This window comes from Trachymyrmex cornetzi, unplaced genomic scaffold (genome assembly GCF_001594075.2).
Source record: "Trachymyrmex cornetzi isolate Tcor2-1 unplaced genomic scaffold, Tcor1.1 scaffold156, whole genome shotgun sequence".
Classification (NCBI taxonomy): Eukaryota; Metazoa; Arthropoda; class Insecta; order Hymenoptera; family Formicidae; genus Trachymyrmex; species Trachymyrmex cornetzi.
In genome coordinates this window covers 2320161-2341323 of record NW_017296157.1, presented here as the reverse complement: position 1 = coordinate 2341323, position 21163 = coordinate 2320161, and the positions used below count along the sequence as shown (strand labels likewise).

Here is a 21163-nt window from a genome sequence, read left to right as displayed (position 1 = left end):
ATATTATGATAAGTTGTATATGTGTCCTATTGTATGTTTTCAGGAAAATTTATGAAATTTTGTTTATGAGAAATATTTACAAAACGTATTTGAGCCTAACACATTACATACACAAATTCCGATATCATATTGAAAAAAAAATTGCATTTTAATATATATTTCTTTGAATGGTGCTAAATAAATATTTACTTACAGTACATAAATATTTACTCAATAAAAAATGATAGTTAAATTAATAGTTTTTCTATCAAATAAATATATGTTTACATTGAGTAAATATTTGTTTAGAATAATTTGTTTAGAATGTATTCAAGCAAATATTTATTAAAATTTAGTTTTTTTTTCGTGTACATCAAAGTTAAATCGAATCGATCTCTTAAAACAAAAGTCAACTCGAGAATGTAATCTCGACATTTTCATTTACACAAAGGTGTATTTTAGTATAATTAAAAACGCCAGTATCAAATTTCAATTTCGCATTTGATATGCTCCCTATAATTATTATGAAAAGCCGTATATATGCAACGTTGTATGTTTTCAGGAGAATTTATGAAATGCTATTTATGAGAAATATTTAGAGTACAAACTTAATATATCACACACACACACACACACACACATACAGACAGAAATTTCAATAGCATTCTGAAAAAAAATGAGTACATTTTAATACATAATTCTTTGAATAATATTAATTGTAAGTAAATATTTACAGTACACAAATATTTATTCAATAAAAATGATGGTTAAATCAGATTAATGATTTTTGTATCAAATAAATGCATGTTTACATTTAATAAATATTTGATTAGAACTAATCAATTTTATTCATTAAAATGTAGTATTTTTCTTCAATGTATATCAAAGTTAAATCAAATCGATCTCCTAGAAAAAACAAGGCAGCTCGAAAACGTAATCTCGACATTTTCATTTACACAAAGGTGTATTTTAGTATAATTAAAAACGCCAGTATCAAATTTTAAATTGAATTCCACGCTCGATATTCCTTCCTATAAATATTATGAAAAGCCGTATATGCGCGCCATTGTGTGTTTTCATGAGGATTTACGAAATTCTATTTATAACAAATATTTATAAAAAGTATTTGAGCCCAACACGTCGAGCACACAAATTCCGATAGCTCGTCGAAAGACGAGCCATTGAAGGGAGATCGCGAAATATCTTTCCCAATTCCATAACACCCCGTATAATGTATAACACGATACCGCATCAAGCCGACACGTCGGGAGGCGGGCCTCGGTGGACCGACCGACCGACCGCTGCATCCATTCCGGTGCAGCATATCCCGGAATCCCCGCGAGACGCGAGACGCGAGAGCGCGGCGTCGGCGTCGTGCTGGCGTACTTATTCCGACCGACACTGAAAATGCAAAGCCGCGCGCGGCCCGCGGCGAAACGCGCGGCATGGTGCAGATAATGACCAGTGAATCCAATGTATGTGTGTGTGTGTGTGCATGAGAGAGTAATGCGCGCAAGTATAAATCGAGGAGGAAGATAAATCCAGATTCGATAGCCTTCCGGTGGAGAGTGGCTTTATAACGCGCGTGCAGGTAGGCAGGCAAGGCAGGCGTTCGCCCACAGGGCCTCCTCCTCGATCGAGCGTATCGCGCGCGGTCCGTATACGGGCTTCACGTACGGTATGTATATGTATATATGTACGCGTAGTAGCCGCGGATGTGCACAGCGAGCGGGGAAAGAGAGAAAAGAACGGGGGAGGAGAGAACGAGGAGAGAGAGAAAGAGAGAGATCCAGCACAGCACGCGGTCGTGCCGCGCGCGGCCAAGAAGAAACTCTCCGTAGGCATTTGCATTGAATACTCTCTTACCTTTCTTGCTCGCCTACCTCTTCGCCGGCGAATAGGTAGGCTGTGCGCACCGCCGACCAGCCGCCGGAGTCTCCTTGTACCATTGTGCTTATTTATGCACTTTAATTATATCGAATATGGTACGCGCTCTTAGCTCGAGAACGACTGTGCTGCATGCTCCCTTCTTCTTCCATCTCTCTCGCTCTCCCTAGCTCTCTCGGTAGCGCATGTACCGGGCTTGGACCGCGTTCGCGGCCTCGTATACACGTACTTGGGAGTACTGGATGGAATGCGCGCCGATGGCGTGTGGCCGAGGAAGCGCGATTCGATTCTTTTATTCGCTATGCAGCATCGCCCGCCATTGAATAGCCACTTGATGAACGCTTATACATAGATACAGCGGTACACGTATGTTACCTCTTTAATCTCGACTTTCCGCCTCTACGTCTCCGGAAATCTATTCCGGAAGCGTATCAATTGAATTAAATTGTTCTGTAAAAGCGTCAATTCGATACGTCCGCTTCGTTCTACTCGCGATACTTCTTTAGAGCGATGCTGTCCAAGATTTTGTAATTGTAGGCATCGGTTTGACGGGTATCGACGTTCACGCCCACTGTGCTTTGCATTTTTATTTTCATTAAGAAAGGAAGGCAGTAAAGGTTATGACGTGCAAAAAACTTAAGCGGTAAAACGTAAGCAGAAAGCGAACAGGCCAATCACAGTACAGATCAGAAGACAATAACGTTCTGAGAGAAATGTTTGGTATGAATAACTATTATTGTGTTGTGTGAATTACAAAAATTGTCTTATTTTTTAATTAAAAAATTATGTTATTTTAATAAAAATTTAATGAGAGCAACACAATTTTTTAATTAAAAAATAAGAAAGTTTTTGTAATTCACACATCAACAAATATTTTATTCATATTAAACATTTCTCTTATAGCAAATTTTAAATATTGATTCATTTTGTGTTACTCAAGGTTTTTTTGTCTACTACAGTCTTAAAAGCGACGTCTACACAATGAAGTTTAAGGCGTAAAATAGTAACCAATAACAATCGAATGTGAGGAGAATAATCGACTATAGTCGATCAATTTTTTACAGCTCCTAAATTTTACACCTTAAAATCTTATTATAGACGTTTATATATATATAAACTTAACGCCCAGAATTACAAATCTTGAACATCTTTAGAAATAAAATATTAAATCGAAGGAGATATTTTGAGGAAAACGGATTTTGTTCGAACCAGTCCAAAAATCATATCTCTTAAAGGTTTCAATTTGACGAGATATATACTATATATAGAACACATTTCTCTCAGTGTTTACATTTCGTATTTTCAGTTATTTCCCGAGAGGAGCCAGAGATAACGCGAATTGATTGAAACGATATTTTTTTATTTATAAAACACAGAGAAATGAAAATAAAAATGTCGATTAAATTTGTTTTATCAATCCCGATTTCGCCTTCGGAGTCGGATCGCACCAGTCTCGTCGGTATCAGATCGTGAATATTTTCACGATTCGCCAGACGAAATGGTGTCTAATGGATAAAACACGAGCCTCGAGTACCTTACATCTTCCCGGTGCTTTAACGCACGCGAACAAATATGAGTCGCTCGATTGTCGCGGCGAACATCGTTGAACGTGACGCCGATAAATATCGTTTATGTGAGCGTTCAATGCGGACTATTCTTCGCGTACACGGCGGTGTGCATGGAGATTTACGAGACGGAGTTGTGTGTATATAGACCGGAAAGGAGGCTTTTTCCGCGACGCATGGCAACGACGATGATCCGCGTAAGAAATAGCCGGGCGTTACGCGTGCGCGCACTCGTGGTGCTCTCATCTCTCGCGAATGCTCTGCTCTGCTCTGCTCTGGTCATCCCGGGAAATTTTTCAGCTCTCGCACAAGCTTCTTCTCCATGAGGTAACTTCGTTTACAACAACCGCGCTTCGTTGTAATGACGACCGCTGCGCGAGGAACGGAGAGAGACGCGCCGCACGCTTTATAACATAAATCCTCGTACTGAAATACGCTCGTTCGTATATTATTAAAAAAAAAAGCTCTTTGTTCTCTTGCGTTGCTCTAGTTTAAGGCAACGCGAAAGAACAGCTTTGCTAAAACATCTAAAATTTTAGCTTGATATAGATCTAAAAATAATTTTGTTTGAACCAAATTAATTATGCAGGACGCTTAAACCGGTGGCTAGACCAGTTAAACCTTTTTTGCAGCATCAACGTTTAAACGTTCTACAAAATTATTTTCAGATCTGTATCTAGCTAAATTTCTTTTATACTTCAGCAAAATTGCACTGAGAAAAGTTTCTGGTTAAGTATGAACAAATTGGACATTTATGATTATCAGTATTCTAATTATCTCAACTAGGATTCTAATATCACAGATTCAGATTATAATAGTCTTCTTACTTTCACTGTGTATTTCATAATTTTGACTTTATATTATAATTTTAAATAACTGATGAAGACCCCAAGTATAGATCGAAACGTATAATTCATTCGAGACTAGAGCTGATTAAATATGAAAATTTCTATATTCGGTCAAAGCAGGGTTCTTCTTGTATGAATTTATATGTCTGATTCTGCATATTGCGCGCTGAAATCTCTTTCTGTCTTGAAACGCCATAATAATAACCAGAATAGTGTAATATCACTTTGTGACAAGCAATTTGATAATTTTTTGAAATGAAAATCTTTACAAGAATATTAATGATTAACTGTTTTAATGAGAATCTGAAAATCTGCGAATAATTTATTGCAAAAAATATTACTTCGAGAATAAAGATATTGGTAATGTTTTATGACATCTTGTATTACTTCTTTTTGGACATTTTCCTTTTTTAAATTTTTGCTTTGTAAATTAAAAGCCTACACCGAGAGAAAAATGTTTTGTATTTGTAACTATAATTATATATTACTATAATTATGATTATTACTGCTATAATAATAATAACAGTAACTATGTATATAGTTGGCAACCTAAAATGACTATAATTATAGTTGTTATAACCATAAAATAGTTGAAATTACCATAAAAATGATTCAAGTGACTATAATTTTATAGTTATATTTTGGGATAACTATATTTTTTCTTAGTTGAAATTATCATAAAAATGATTCAAGTGACTATAATTTTATAGTTATATTTTGGGACAACTATGTTTTTTATCACTAAATATAAGCATATTTTTTATACTAACTATAATTATAGTCATTTTAGGTTGCCAACTATATACATATAGTTACTGTTATTATTATTATAGCAGTAATAATCATAATTATAGTAATATATAATTATAGTACAAATACAAAATATTTTTCTCTCAGTGTATATATGTATATTACTTGCGATAGATTCAACCAGAAAATTTTGATTTGTCCATTTTCAACGAGAATTCCAATTAACGCAACCACATTCTCATTCCAATATGTTCTTTCGGTGAAAACTGAAAAAAATCTATCCGTGTTTCGGCATCCTGCCTTGACTCGCCGCGATTTATCGGCGAGTCCTCGATTCGTGCTCGAGCGGCGCTCACGCGAATCAAATGAGATGGGATCTAGGATATAACATGATTACAGAACCAAGAAAACGAGAAACGGTAATATCTCGCACTTATAACGCGTCGAACACGTGCGAGCGGATTTTTCAATTAACCCCGTTCGTCGAGGACGAAATCCCCGAAGCAGATACTTCGGTTAAATAAAGACCCGGGGATTGGACCCGAATACAGCGAGTAGTCGGTGCGATCCGTTAGTCGCAGATCCTTCTCTAACCACTAACGATGGGTTTCGTGCAAGCCTGGAGCTTCGGCTCGGTAGGAGAACCACTAATGATTTTAAACAAACGTTGTGCAAGCCAGCCAGCAGCCCCGGTTGCAGAGCTAGGACCGTTTACCCGCTAATTGGCGGATTTGATCTCCGGCGGATCGATTCTCAAAGTGTGTGCGCAAACCTTTTTTTTCCCCCTATTCTGTTTCGGCGGTACGCGCGTGTACGTTTCACGTATATGTGAAAGATCGTTACTCAAAGAGTCTCTCTTTTCTCTTCTACGAGTTTTGTAGTTAAACGCCACGCCACGTTGGTTTCGGTATAAAAGATACAATGTAGGTGACGTAAATTGAAACCGCTGAACCGGAAAGGGTTAAGAGTCAGACTCGAAAGTTCGTTCCTGCTCGGCTGGATAACGCGATAGCTAGCATATCACCCGCTACACTGCGAGCGCGGTTGCGTGAAAATACAGCCGTGATTCTTTATCGCAGTTAGGGAAATAAACGAACACGATATCCAGGATCGATGTGGAATAAGCGACCGGTGGCGGTGTTGTATCAGCAGCACGCCACTGGCCTAAACATATATCCCTAAGCGGGCCAAAATGTTACGACGTGAGCGATTAACCCTTTCATCGCGGTGGGCGGTTGATGTGTTGACGTTGATTTGCGCGGGGCGTGCATACCCGTCCGTTTAGAATTAAAAGTTGTGCGTAATTCTACGTTGAAGAGCGCCCCAAGTAGAATTAGCGTTCCCCCATTTTTATGCACAACAACGGTAGTCGTGTGCCATGAAAAAAGCGCTCTATTTAAAACGTCTCCGGCTACATACGAACGTTTCTTATCTCGCCTGTTATTTATGAAAAATTAACTTGGAATCTAAGAGCTAAACCAAATAATAAAGAGAGCACAATGAGCGGAAAAATAATAGAATATCGTATGGAAAGAATAATTTTGCTCAGGTACAGATCTGAAAATAATTTTGTTAACCAAATAATAAAGAGGACAATTATCGAAATAATGATCGGAAAAAAAATTATAGAGCATATTGCACAGAAAGAACAATTCTGCTGAATTATTTAAAAATTTAGGTAGATTTTCACACAGAAATAAAAATGTTGAACCATCAAAATTATTACGTAGGAATCTCAAACATGATGAACAATGCTGCAAAAAGTTTTAGCAATCAGTTGGAGCATCCTACATAATTATTTTGATAGTTGAACAAAATTATTTTCAGATCTGTACTCAGCTAAATTTTTACATATTTCAGCAAAACCGTCCGTTTCACGTGGAAGAGATGAATGCATACTCGCAACGGCATTCTTTAGCTACTCGTATATAATCCATCGATGAAAGGAAAAGATTGATAGGTCGGCAGAAGCCTACGGGGTGTACCGGATCGTCTGGAATCCTCCGTTATCCCGATGAACGCTTTATTCTCTCGTCGTTACATTCCCGTCATTTGCTACTCGCCGTCCGAGCAATATTCGAGCCCCCCTCCCTTTATCTCTATCTGTCTACCTGTCTCTTTCTCTCTCTCTCTCTCTCTCTCTCTCTGTTCCTCTCTCTCTTTACGTCTCCGTATGTTTCTCTCTCCTCTACGATTCTCCCTCTCGATCTTCCAAGCTGGTCAAGTGCCGTGCATTCTGGCAAGCAAGGGAGTACAAGCGTTCCTAGATGGTTCTCGGTCCACACCCGTATACCGATGAGGGTTACGCTCCGTGTCTTCCCCCGACCCTCTTGTCGTACGCAGATGGTTACGCTCGTACATGCCTGGACGTCTAGCTACTCCTCGTCGTCGTCGTCGTTACATATACAGGGTGCAAGTAAAACGTACCGTGCGACGAAACTTCGTAAGAAGGTAGCACGTCCCAAAAAAAAGGAAGAACTGGAGAAGTTTGCGTAAACATGACTCCCGCAAATACCGTCTCTCGAAGTTACCGCTCGTCGCGTCGAGATACATCGATCGTTGTGAGAGTAGCGTTAAACTTCCCTAAGGGAGAACGATAAGTAATAGCTGGTACGTAGCGATGTAACAGGTATTGCGCTGGTCGATATTCTATTATTACTGTACACATCGCCGCTTATTCGTATTGTTTGTTAATATAAACGTAGAAATAATATGGCAAATGAGAATAACAACGCGGTTATCGAAGCACAAATTTTTTTTTTAATGCATTGTATATAAAATCTAATACTTAACAAATTCTTCGGACGTTTCGGCTTTATTTAGGGTCATCTTCAGCGAATTTTAGCGAACAAAGCAAACCTCACGTTCAATTGTAATGGTAATAAACCGTGCAATTTGCATGAACGAATCAATCGCAGGAAATCAGAGCAACAATGAGAACGAGAATATTAATTATTAACCCTTCGTAGGTACACCGGATCTTTTTTTATCCAAACGAATTTTGCTCTTAAATTTCTTGTATGTGATACAATTTTAATTTTTATTAAATAAAAATTTTAACATTTGAGCTAACCAACTATTTGGTAATATAGCAGAGATATAATCCTGAATTTTTTTTTCTAAATTTTTTGAAATCCTAGAACAGTAACAAAAATTTGGACTGAATTCACAGTGCCTAACGAAGAGTTGATATAAATGAGCACGACGTTTCTTCGCCGAGGTGTCGCACCTAAGAGTAAAATTTGCGCTGCAAACGCGAATGCAGGCGCGCGAGTTCTCGCGACAGAGAATCATTTCGCGAGGTGTTCAAGCGTGACGATAATCCCTGCGTTAAGCGCAAGATAAGCACGTGCAGTGCTTTCTCATTTTCGCAAAAATCCCCGCTGCATATCTCCATCTTCGTGTGCAGCGTACGGGCCGCGGATTTCACTCGCACCCTGTATGTCACCAAGCACGTGCGCGCACGTCCGCTCGCTTGCAAAAAGAGTGCATGGCATTCTCATTAGTTGGCCCGTAGCGCGCGTAGAACAACGGGGCGTAAGAGGGCAGGAAGGACCCTTCAATTCTTTCGCTCTAAATCCAACATCTGTTAATTGGAGGTCGTTTGCCTACGCGCCGCTACTTCACCCCTCCGCTCTGCCTCTTTCCCTTTCGTTGCAGGGGTTTCCAAGTACCGCCTGCTGTCTCATTACCACGGAGGATAAGACTCGACCGCTTATCCCTTTGGACGTAGTAGTTAAGAAACAGCGGGGACGGATGGAAGGGGGAGAGGGAGTGCGAGAGAGCGTAATAAAACGACAGGTTGAAGCAGCAGAGAGTATAACGGCGACCAGCGGCTCGTTTTCTCCGGGATATCGTTTTTTGAGAAACCGACTTTAGGATGGACCGTAAAGCGCTTTGTGAGCTTCATTTATTAAGCCTTTTTTCAGAGAAGATTACTAAAGTACTTTACATATTTGACGAAATAGCGAATAAAATGGCTATTACATATTAACATTTTAATATACAGCATTATACTTTGGCATTAAATTTCAGAAATGTGTACAAACGACAAATGCTTCCATTTCTTTCTTCTCTCTCTCTCTCTCTCTTTTAATTATAAGCGAATTTTAATTTAACGAAAGTTCGCGAGATACTTCGAGGTACAATCTTTTGTTAAAAATTTGTTAAGAAACGACTCGGGGTATAAAGTGTCGGCGCGTTACAACGTGCTTTGCGGAGAAACTACCGCCGAGAGATTTTACGTTGAAAGTGTATCGTTGCAGTTCTCGCAGATTCGTCGTTAGGGCTGTTGATAACTTTTCACCGAGAAACGATGAGCCTCGTTACATCCAGCTGATGCGACACGCTATATATATATATATATAGCGAGCGTAATATCGTCTCGCGCGCGTCCGGGGATTAAAGGCCGGGGGGTGAAAGGGGGTTGAATCGAAGCGCGAAGGAGAGAACGACGAAAAGTCGGACGAGGCTCTCAAGTTCGACGAAATAAGAGCGGGCCGGTTACAGTCGGAGCTTTACGAGCTTTAAAGCACCGAATGCTCGTACTCACCGGGGATAATCCATCGCGCTTTACTCGCGTACACGCGAGTTTTCCTCTCCGCCCTTTCCTCCCCCCCTCCGTCGCATAAACGTCGTTATTACGGAAACGTGGATCGCGTCCCAAGACGACGACGCCTTCGTTGCCTCGCGCTCCGGTGCCTACTTGTACCTAATTGGACTGGAAGCACGTATAAACTTGGATTAGATTTCGCTGGAGCGACTCACTCGCCGCCAACTGCCGGCAACTAGCGTCTTTAACTTCCGCCCAGCGTTTGCTCGCGAAAGAGACAGAGTGAAGTGATAGAGAGAGAGGAGTGAGAGAGAGGGGAGGGGGAGAAGCACGCGGAAACGTAGCCTTTCGCCGGAGGCCAGGAATCATCGTGCTCGAAAGACTTTAACGAAAGTGAGGAGCTTTAGGTACTATTAGCGCGATATCTCGAGCCCGCCATTCAGGCTCGATTAGAGAGAGGGTGAGAGCGTGAGAGCGGATAAGAGAAAGAGAGAGAGAGAGTCGAACGACGACGTCCATTCGAGCGCTTAACGTAACGTCGACGAATGGCCGACTAAGTAATTGCCCGACTGGAATTATCCTGCGAACGAGGGACCGAAAGCGACGTGACGGACGTTGATGAGTGCGATCGTCGATACCGCAAACGGAGACGCGAATCTCGAGTTAATTGGACTCGGTGATCGGGTAAGAGGGAAGCTGCTCTTCGAAATGGCTCCCTTATAAAATGACGTTTTAATAGGACATTATGAAGCTTTGTGTGTTAAATATAGTGATGCATATCATAAAGTATTAAAATATTAATAGCCAAATTTTTATCTTTACATTTTATTTCCAATGTGGATAGAGTCTTTTAAATATTGAAAGATAATTTTTATTTGAGGAAAAGTTAATTTTTTTTGCAAAACTTGACATCAAATTTTTAATATAGTCACATTGCATAAAATAAAATTCATGTAAAGTTAGAGAATATACGCTTACGATTCGTGGAAGTTTTATTAATTATGAATTTTTATGTTTAACGTGATGAGATGTTACAAGAGATATTAGGACATTACAAATCAATTTTTATCTTCACATTTTATTTTTAATGTGAATAGATCCGTTCAAATATCGAAAGACAATTTTTGTTTGACAAAACGTTAATCGTCCGCATATTTTTTTGTAACTTTTGACATAAAATTTTTAATATATTCACATTGCATGAAATAAAATTCGTGTAAAGCTAGAAAATGTTCGCTTGTGACTCACGAAAGTTTTATTCATCATACATTTTTATGTTAAAAATAATGAGATACTGTAAGAAATATTAGAATATTACAAATTTTTTTTCTTCACATTCTATTTGCAATAGAAATAGATTCATTCAAATATTGAAGACAATTTTATTTGAAAACATTACTTGTCCGCATTTATATTGTAATTGTTTTATTCATTTTTAACATACATTCATATATTAAATAAAATAAAATACATATAAAGTTAGAGAATATGCGATTCGCGAAAGTTTTATTTATTATGAATTTTTATGTTAAAAATGCGATACTATTGGAGAGATATTAGAATATAAACCAAGTTTTTATCTTTACATTCTATTTCCAATATGAATTATAAATCCGTTCAAATACAGAAATACAATTTTTGTTTGATAAAAAAAAATTAATCGTTCACATTCTTTTACAACCTTTTGTTATCCAATTTTTAATACATTTACATTGAATGAAACAATACGTAAAGAATATATATACGCTTAGAATTCACAAAGGTTTTATTCATATCCTCTAATATTTGTATTAAAAGTCAACCCGCAAGTTTAAATCAAGTAGGATCCCGAGAGAGGATCGTTGATTTCCCATAGAGAGCCCGTGTACACCGTATGAACAGCCCGTATCTTGTCGACGCTAATAGTGCCAAAGTTTGGTCGTTTCGCCCCTCTGTTTTGCGACACGTTTCTTCCTGACCGACGACCCCCCAGGACAAAGTTTTGCCTCGTCTAAACATTTCGGCGAAAGTGACGGCCCATGCTAGCGCGACAATGCAATGTTGCGATTTCTTGTCGCATAATTGGGCCGGGTCTTTAGGCATTCGTTATTCGACTGGATGCACGGTTCATTAAAGCGCATTCAGTACGACGATAATACGGCGTCATCGAAATTTGGTCGATACTCCCCGGCTGGAAACCATTAGCCACGATCGCCTACAATACCAAATTAACGGCATTACACGGGAAGGGAAGTGGCGATATGCGTGAGCCCCCGTGTATACGCGTGTATTCCGGTGTCTGCGCGCACGTGTACCAGACGTAACAACGTGCGTGTGTGGTTTACGGCGGCTAACGATCCGCGACGCCGGGATATATGGTCGCGGTGTTCATGCCGATTGTAGGAACGGCGCTTCCGACGCAACCGATAAAATGATTTCTCTTTTCCCTCTTTTTTTTTTTTTCCTTCCTTTTTGCGGCTCGAACTGTGAAATATCGATTATGCGCGGTCGTTGGCACAGAAAACACACTCGGGGATTCGGCGGCGGGATGCCCGGGAGTGCTGCGATGATATCGATCGCTCGCGTAGGGAGACGCGGCTCGCAACTCGCTCGCGGAGGGAAGCCTTTCGACGCGATCAGTAAATCGCGCTCCGAACCAGCGCGAGTTCATTCCCGTGTTCGTGCTCTCGTGCTCGTGCTCGTGCTCGATCGTGGGGGCTGTTCATTCCGCAGGACCAGAAAACACCATTCAACTAGTCGGGTATCGCTAGAGATCCTCAAGTAAGAGATTGGACGTCATACGTTTGGTTCGCCATATTTTTTTAAGAAATGCTTCAAATGGAATGAGATAAATCATGCATCTATCTCATTTCATCTCAAGCAGGTTCTGAAAAATATGGTGGACCAACCGTACGATGTTCAATCTCTTGAAGATCTCTAGCACTAATCAAAAGTTGTCTAAACGATATCTATTCTCTTGTTCGAACGTATCCAATGTCTTGTGGATCTCTAGATATCGCTAGAGATCCTCAAGTAGGAGATTGGACACCGTTTAGACTTCTGATTGATACACCACATTTTTCAAAACTTACTAGAATGAGACGCGTGGACATCTCATTCCATCTTATGCGTAATCCATCTCATTCTATCTTAAGTAGGTTCTGAAAAATATGGCGGAAAACAAAAAAAGTATGGTATCCAATCTCTTACTTAGGCCCAGTTTCACAACTCATGATTAACTCTTAACCGAGGTTCAACTTGTTTCTCATCTTTTTCCAATTCTAAAATTGGAAAGAGACAATGAATAAATTGAACTTTGGTTATGAGTTAACACCGTTAATGGTGGAACTGGCGAGCCGATCGCGCGTCTCCGAGCCGTGCGAGATCGCGTGACAGTCGGGAAGGCGCGCGGTTTGGCGTTCGCGGTATAAATAAAGCGCTCCTTAACGCCGCGCCATTCCTATATGTAAATGCAAGCGCAGATACGTAGTAGACATCAACGACCAGATAATTTTGCCAGCGCGCGGTCTAATTTTAGACCCTCGGCGCCGATACGCCCGTGTAATGTCGCGACATTCGCGCGCGCACCGCCCGACCGTGTCACATTATCGATTCGAGTCCCGCTCTATGTAAATGTAAACGAGATACGCGACGCACGAGATTGAGATTTTCTTCGGCGACCACGCGTCGCGCCGCGCCGCGCCGCGCCGACCGGCTGACGATGACCGCCGTAAAATGTGCCGTTGCAAAAAGTAGCGGTGACCGGCGCTAACGACGACAGTTCCAGTATTTTTGTAATCCGCACATGTCATACAATATAAAACATTACGCTAGAGATTTTAAATGACACCGTAAATAATTGTATTAAAGTCGCTTTTTTGTCAGTATTTATTTAATTTAGTTTTCTTATTTCAGGAAATTACAAAAACTTGGTAGGAAAATTGATGTAGTAGATACAACATAAATATAATACACTGTAATTAACATAACACAATATTTTTCCCGTTTGATAAAAACAATGGTCCATATTTATACTTCACTTTTGTAGATAAATAAGCACATTTATTCTGTGATCCTGTAATATATATATTGAACTCAAGAGTAGTTCGTTTAATTTTTTAAACAATCACTTGAGAGGCGTTTTACACTTCAATTAAAATTACTGTTATTAATAACATTTTATATATTATTGATTGTTTTCAATTTATTGATATTAAAGAACATTATGGACATAGATTTAATTATAATCTCTTCTGCAAAAAAAATATATATTTTAAAAAATTAAACAAAGTAAGTTACTTACTATGACAGTATTTTTTAAATAAATATTTTAATTAATATAACGCTTCTTTATTATGGGCTTTCAGTGGAATTGCATCTATTTGAAGATTTCTAAAGAATAGTTTAGGCGTGCCATATCTATTATGTAATTTTTACTTTAACTTAGGCGTGCCATATCTATTATGTAATTTTTACTTTAACTTACGTTTTGAAATTTTTTAATTTTATTACGATTTTTTGAAAATTATATTTACTCTTAATTAAAATTTTGTTTTGCAGAAACTAATTGTTTATATTCTTAATTGACGTAATTTTTTGTAGAATTTTTTTGAAGTAATAATTGTAAAGAAAATAAGTTTTTCCTTTTTTTTTTTGATGAATTTAGCATTTACAATATTTTACTTTGACGTGTCTAAATTATTAAAAAAAATATATTAAACCGCATCCGCACGAGCAATATTTTACAATAATACACATTTTTTTATCGCTGAGGTGTAAAAATATTGCCGGTGATTACTCTCGAGTTAATGTTCATAAATATTAATGTTCTATAACATTATAATAATCTCTTGATACTATCGCGTCTCCTCGTACTAAATGCGCGATATTTATCGATAAGAATGGAATAGGCTAATAGAAATTAATAGTTTTGAGCTCGTTAAATATACGATAAAATAATATTGGAATGTTATTACACTGAGAAAAAGATACATAAAATTTATTTGTGTGAAATATATTTATTTCACTGAAATAAATATTTATTTAAATACGGCAAAATAAAATTTTATTTTTAGCAAATAAGCCATCTATAATATTTTATATTTTTACAGTTAATGAAATATATTTCACAGAAATGTATATACCATCACAATCAAATTTTGTTATAATTAATAAATATCGGAGAAAATGTAAATAATATTTGCTTCGCAATATTTCGATATTTTTCTCTCATGTCAGTCATGTATAATTAATCCTCACTACACACGATTGGATTATTCACGTCCTGCACACTTTTTTTCTTCGAAAAACTATAGTAGAAGCATCAAATAATGAGTTATAACATTTATATATAATTCTTTCAAATACACAACCTTATAAGTACTTTTTAAAGATGTTAAAGTACATGCAAGAATTATTCAATAATTTTTGTATATTTAACATGATGAAAATTAATCACGGAATATGAACGACCCATCGTGTATAGTAAAGTACTAGAAAATCATCGTGTACTAAGAGTTAAAAAAGAAAAAGTAAGTTAAGTATCTCGCAATTGCTGTAATCGATTTTAGAAATCCGTTTTACGCTCCTATTTCGCATGCGCATTTATCCACTGTTATCTTATATATCCTTTTAGATTGAGACAGTAGGAGTCTGGAATAATCCGGAAACCCCAGGCTATAAAGAGCGCGCCTGATCCCGATCCTGATCCTGATTCCGTATGCACCATGTACCTATTTACGTGACGTATACCTGGCCCACGGCAGCGCAATCCTCATTTTTCACGTTGCCGCGTGCGCGCACGTAGCCTATGGGATTCACGTAAATTCGGTATATATATACCGTATAAGGTACACAGGCAACCGCGGAGGATTGGGTGAACGAAGTACGTAGAAAGAGAAGGGATGATGAGGGTGGTCCCGACCTCCCGCGTACGTCACTCCCGGGGAAAGTTTACAGAGTGCCACTGCGACACGGCGAAAGGGGTTGAAAGCTGGACCCGGGACCGGGGCGACTCGAGGACGATGAAGCCGATCCCTTTATCTCCCTCTCCTCGTTTTCTGAGAAATTGCGTTACATTTGATTTACCGTCGGAATCGTTAGGGTCTCGGGACCCGAGATAGCGACCCACGTTTTTCAAACCGTCCTTGCCGTCTATGAAAGCGACCTTTCTTCTGTCGGGAGCTCTTTCTCTCCCTCCCTTCCTCCGCCCTTCCTTCATTTGACTCTCCCTCTTTCGTCCTCTTTCCCTCCGTTTGTCTCAAATTTCAATTCGTAGCTCCCAGGCTGGCACGCGGCGGGCTTCGTGCTGCGTGTTTCCCGTATACTCATTCTATAGTCATTCCACGCTTAACCCGGTAATGCATCCGATGGTATGCATCTCCATTTCCTTACATATCGCACAGTTTTGTAACTTTCGGTCTACCATTCAAATATAAGCCTTAATCTATTCCCGAGGCGACCTGATTTAAAATTCTCCCGTTAACGGAGGAATAATGTCGAAACCTTTAAATATTTTCACATTTATATAAATATATATCGCTTATTCTCCGCCCACCTCTTTGCATTCTTACAAAGGCTGAATAGGGCATCTAGTTCTTTTCATACACAAATTTCTAGAGACGCATGGGTATTCCGGAAATATCCTCCTTTGGAAATAGCTGCTGTTTGAGTTTTCCTCTCTTATCTGAATACTTTCCAAGTAATTTTAGTGAAATATTGAGAGATCTTTCCTAGAAAATGGAAACATAAACAAACACGTTATCGAATAAAATCAATATTATGGTGCTGCGATTTTAGTAAAGAAATTATTCACACATGAAATCCGACTAAAATAACGAGACGTTTTGGTCATCCAAGAACAATCTGTTTTTTTTTTCTTTTTTTTTCGGTGTTCCCAAACCCGTCGCGGGTATTTGAAATTCATTTTAGTTTGTCCTAGTTCCACACTCCCTCGGTACACAAGCGAAAAATCGGATGACTTTTGTGAAAGCTTGTTAAAACTTCAGAGCGCGCTTCAAACTGAACGTAGTTATGGCACTCTCAGTGAGTAAGTCGATATCAGAATGATTCGATAAAATGACGTCGTTAATAAAGGATGAAAAAAATATAAGTGTAAAAACGCCCTACTTTCATTCCTTCAAAAAAAAAAAAAAAAAAAAAAAAAAAATAAAGGAAGAGGAGAAACAAAAAAGATCAAACGTTCTCTCGCTTCCTGTTGTCCCAGTTGCGCGAGCGGAAGTATTGTCCTCGCCCCAGACAGACAACTGGCAACGTAGTGTCTTTTGTAATGCAGCGGTGCATCATCGTGACGGGTTGTTGTCTGTTGCAGTGCTGCGGGATGAGTTTCGCGCGGAGCCACAGAACACGAGGGTCGCCGCCGGGGAGACGGCTTTGCTGGAGTGCGGACCGCCTCGCGGCCATCCGGAGCCAACCCTCCATTGGAAGAGGAACGGTCACATAATAGACCTGGAAGCGACAAAACGGTGAGCTTTCTTTGTGACCCGCGGTCCCGTCCCTTTGAATTTCGCTCGACACACCGCGACGGCCGAAAACGCAACGAAATTGCACGCCCGACGCGCAGCGAAAAAGCGTAATGATTAAATGCGGGGTTGACTATTTTGCCGGCGGAACCAGCGCGAGGTCCGTTTCCCCTCTTTTTGGAACTTGGGGACCCATCGCTGGTGAATAATTCGGCGAGTTGCAGCAGCAGCTGCCGCGGCTGCTTGAAAATGACTTTAAGCCGCACGAGCTTCCTTTACTTCTTCCTGCCTTTGTCCGATTGTCGTCCGACTCGCTGGCACTAACCGGACAAGACAAACGTTCACTCTAGATGGTTACACCGAATGTTGCAATGTTACTAAATAAACTGAACGGGAACGGGGACGCGCGACCGCTGCAATAAACATAAGTAAATAAATAACAGTAATTAAATCCAAAATAAACTTGAAAATAAGCACCGAGTGTTTCAACGCGCCTCGTTACTCCGCGGTATACGGCGATTAATTTTATCTTGTCTCGAATGAATGGTAAAACAATACTAAATATACCCCCTCCGTTCGCAATTTGCGGAACCTTTAAAAGCGCGAACGCATATCCGCCGTCGCATCCGCTTCAAACCCGCCCATTCCCGATTAAATTGTAACGTCGCGCCACCACATATACGAGAGAGCGCCTATATATGGGAATTTTGCGTTGTGTGTCTCCATACGCAATAATGTCGCGGCAGTAAGAGCAACTTTTACGCTCGCGGGATTACGGCCGGGAAATCTACTTTTATAGATGTGAGAGGGTGGAGACGGCAGAGAGAAAGGGACGGACGGAACTCTGGATTAACTTAATTCTAACAGCGACGCGCCGGGGTAAAAGGGACGTCGCCAGAACAAAAAATATCGTATCAAACGCCGCCGCTAACGCAAATACGAACGGTTATCTCGCATTTGCCTGTGCTTTTTCGAACTCCCGGTTTAAGGGGATGTCCTGGAATTGTCCTGTTTTACCGATCAAACGTGATTAATTTTCAAATCCTCCGATCTTTTTATTGCATTTACACCAGATTTTAAAATCCTCCGCAATTAAAGTATAGACAAAACACACAGTGCGCAGGCAACAATTTCATACGAAAAACGAAAGGAAATTGAAAAATTGTAAATGTCATCAGCTTCTGTAGTCGACTCGTGACAATATATGTCGCATAAGAGTTTTAGACTTTGTGCGTTTGAAATAAGTTTTGATTGCACTAGAAATTACATGAAAGAACATTACTAAGTTTGTAGAAGTGCGTTTCTAGGAGGTGTGCTTAGAGAGGGACTTCGGTATCTATAAGAAAAAGAGGTAATCGGAAAATTTCATTTGTACGAATAAAACCGGTATGAAGAGTAAAACAGAGCAGTAATTATGTCTAATAGTAGGTATCGAATCTCGCAAGAGATGGCGTTGCAATATGTTAGATAAGGACAGATAAATGCATTTGAGTGAGACAAAACAATAATATAAGAAATTGAGTTTGGAGTTAAAAAGCCTGTATTATTGACATCGATCAAGTATGGCCGTTGCTACAGCAGTTCATACTTTAATTGTGAAAAAGGATTTCTAAATCTGTTTATAATAAATATACTTGTTTAGAAAATGATCGGTAAAACAGGCGACTTTAGGATTCCCTTAAAGCTGATATTCATAGTTGATTCTTATATTTGAGATTATATTTGTCTTAAATACAGTTTGAAGATGTCATAAGTTAATCAGAGGGCTATATCGGTATCTTAAGATATTTCTTAAGACGGTCTCAAAGTAAAAGAACTATGAATACCTCTCTAGTAGATATAAATTCCTTATAAAGATGAATTGAAGATTCATTTCGACACACGATACCTCGATCGGTTTCATACTAAAATATCATATTACACATTACATACTATTATTCGTTAAGATTAAAACTTGTTATAGCCTCTCTATTATAAGCCATTTTACGATTAAAGTTGAAAAAGAGATGACGGATTAAATTAACCGCGTCCATTTATCGACTCGAATTTAAACATCATTCATTTCTATTCGCGGTGCTCGATGACACATTGAATATATCTGCATTTAACGCCGTCACTGATATTTTCATCAATCGGAAGTAAATCCGTAGCGCGATGTGTCAATAAAATTTCCCACTGAGGCTTATCGGTTTAATAATAAATCACGCAATGATATTTGACATATAACAAAGCATGTAATCGCGGGAAGGTATGCACCGTATTTACCTACGTCTCGGCGATTACGTTATAGTCGAAACCGTGTTATAGCCGAACGAGAAACAGGGGAGACCCGCAACTCGCCTCAGTGCAGGAATCGGCGCATAAATTCGGCGGGGTACGAATTTACCCTTTCTCCCTCTTCCTTGCCCTTGTCCTCTCCCCCCCCCCCTCTCTCTCTCTCTCTCTTTCTCTCTTGTTCTCTCTTCCTCCAGGATCAAGCTTTTAAGCGTACGCTTGCGCGAGCCACCTCGTTGTAACGACCCGGCACACTTCCGCGCTCCTCCGTCTGCCATTCGTATCTCGGGAACGGGTGATTTTTTTTCTCCCCCGAATCCCCGTGGATCGACTCGATCAAACTTTCATGGGGCGCTGAACGCCTCTTAGTTTTTTTCGCGCCGCGATCCCGTCCTTCCCCCTCATTTCTTCTCTCTCTTTCTCAGCTAGGAGGAATGTCGGCAAACCCTCACGACCTCCCTTACGATCGGCAAAACTCCATCGGAGATAAGAAAAGAAAAAAAAAAGAAAAAATTCTTATTACGAAAGTTCTCGAATGCATGATGAAAAAAAACACGGCTGGGGATTAAAGAGAAATTTATCCGCGGTGTTGCAGCGCGAGAGCGGGGTAAGAAAGTTGAGTATAATTTATCGACTTAATAAATTATTAATTGATTTGCTCTGCCATGATTACGATTTTTATTGCCCGTCATTTCGTCACGTGGGCTGTAAAAAAGAAAGATTCTTATTATCAAAGTTTTCGAGCGCACGATGAAAAAAAATCACGGCTGCGGAGATTAAGGAGAAATTTATCCACGATGTTGCAATACGCGAGAGCGAGATAAAAGGTTGAATATAATTTATCGACTTAATAAATTACTGATTAATTAGTTTTGCCACGATTACCATTATTTTATTCCCCGTCGTTCCAGACTATATCTCCTTCATATGGACTATATCTCTGTACGGTTAGATTTTTCTATCTCTCGTGTAATTACTTCCATTTACACCGTCGCTTACAACCGTATTGTACACGTTGGCTTAACGCTCTCAGGGACCCGGCACATTCCTTCTTCTTTCTTTTATGGATTTCCGTCCTCTATGGGACGCGATACCACGTTTTGACCCGGCACCCGAGGGCACGTGACATACGATTTTCCTTTTTTTTTTACCCTCTGTTCCTTTCGGATTTCTAAAGAGAGTGTGAGGCGCAAAGTCTCGACGGAAGGCGAGAAATGGAGACATTTTTTTTCCCCCCCGATGAGGTCTCTCGCGCCTTGAAAACGAAACGAAACTAAGCGAAACTCGCACGCGCTCTCCGTTCACCCGCTCGCTCGTTTCGACGGCTATTTTCCTCTCCTTCGTCTCGATCAATAGGGTACTCTCCTCCGTTGCGGCGGCCCGCGGAAACCCTCCCCCCGGTTCCCCCCCCCCCTATTCTCCCCCTTGTTTCTCCTCCTCTATCACCGCCATCCGTCCCCGCGCTGGATTTACCGATGGAAGCCCGAAGCCGCGATAAATTAGGACAACCGATAGGAATTAAATCCGGCCGTATCGGAACGTCGAGACCGCGCTTCTCTCCTCCGCTCTCTTCACTCTCCTCTCTCATCGAAGCGCGCGGAACCTGGTAAAACGGGACACGGAGACCGATGGAAGAATGGTAGCGTGGTGAAGAGGGGGAGGGAGAAGGGAGAAGGTTAAGGGGGAGAGCTGGAGAGAAAGGGAGGGGAGAGAGGTAATCGAGCACCACCGACGCGAAAATTAATTGACACTATAAATTAGAGAGCGCGATCGAGAGCTATCGATCGATTCGCGTCGTCGCGAACATCGTTCTCCATACGCGGTGATATTGTGCATGTGCACCCCCCC

At 40.1% G+C, this 21163-nt stretch overlaps 1 protein-coding gene across 1 annotated transcript in view; it reads left to right on the top strand.

The window, feature by feature from the left end:
• LOC108758430 (roundabout homolog 2) overlaps nt 1-21163 on the top strand; it is a 124226-nt gene that overhangs the window by 91790 nt on the left and 11273 nt on the right. Inside the window, exon 3 of the mRNA XM_018503411.1 lies at nt 16891-17044. Within this exon, the coding sequence (XP_018358913.1) occupies nt 16891-17044 (154 nt within the window). The remainder of the gene's footprint in view (nt 1-16890; nt 17045-21163) is intronic.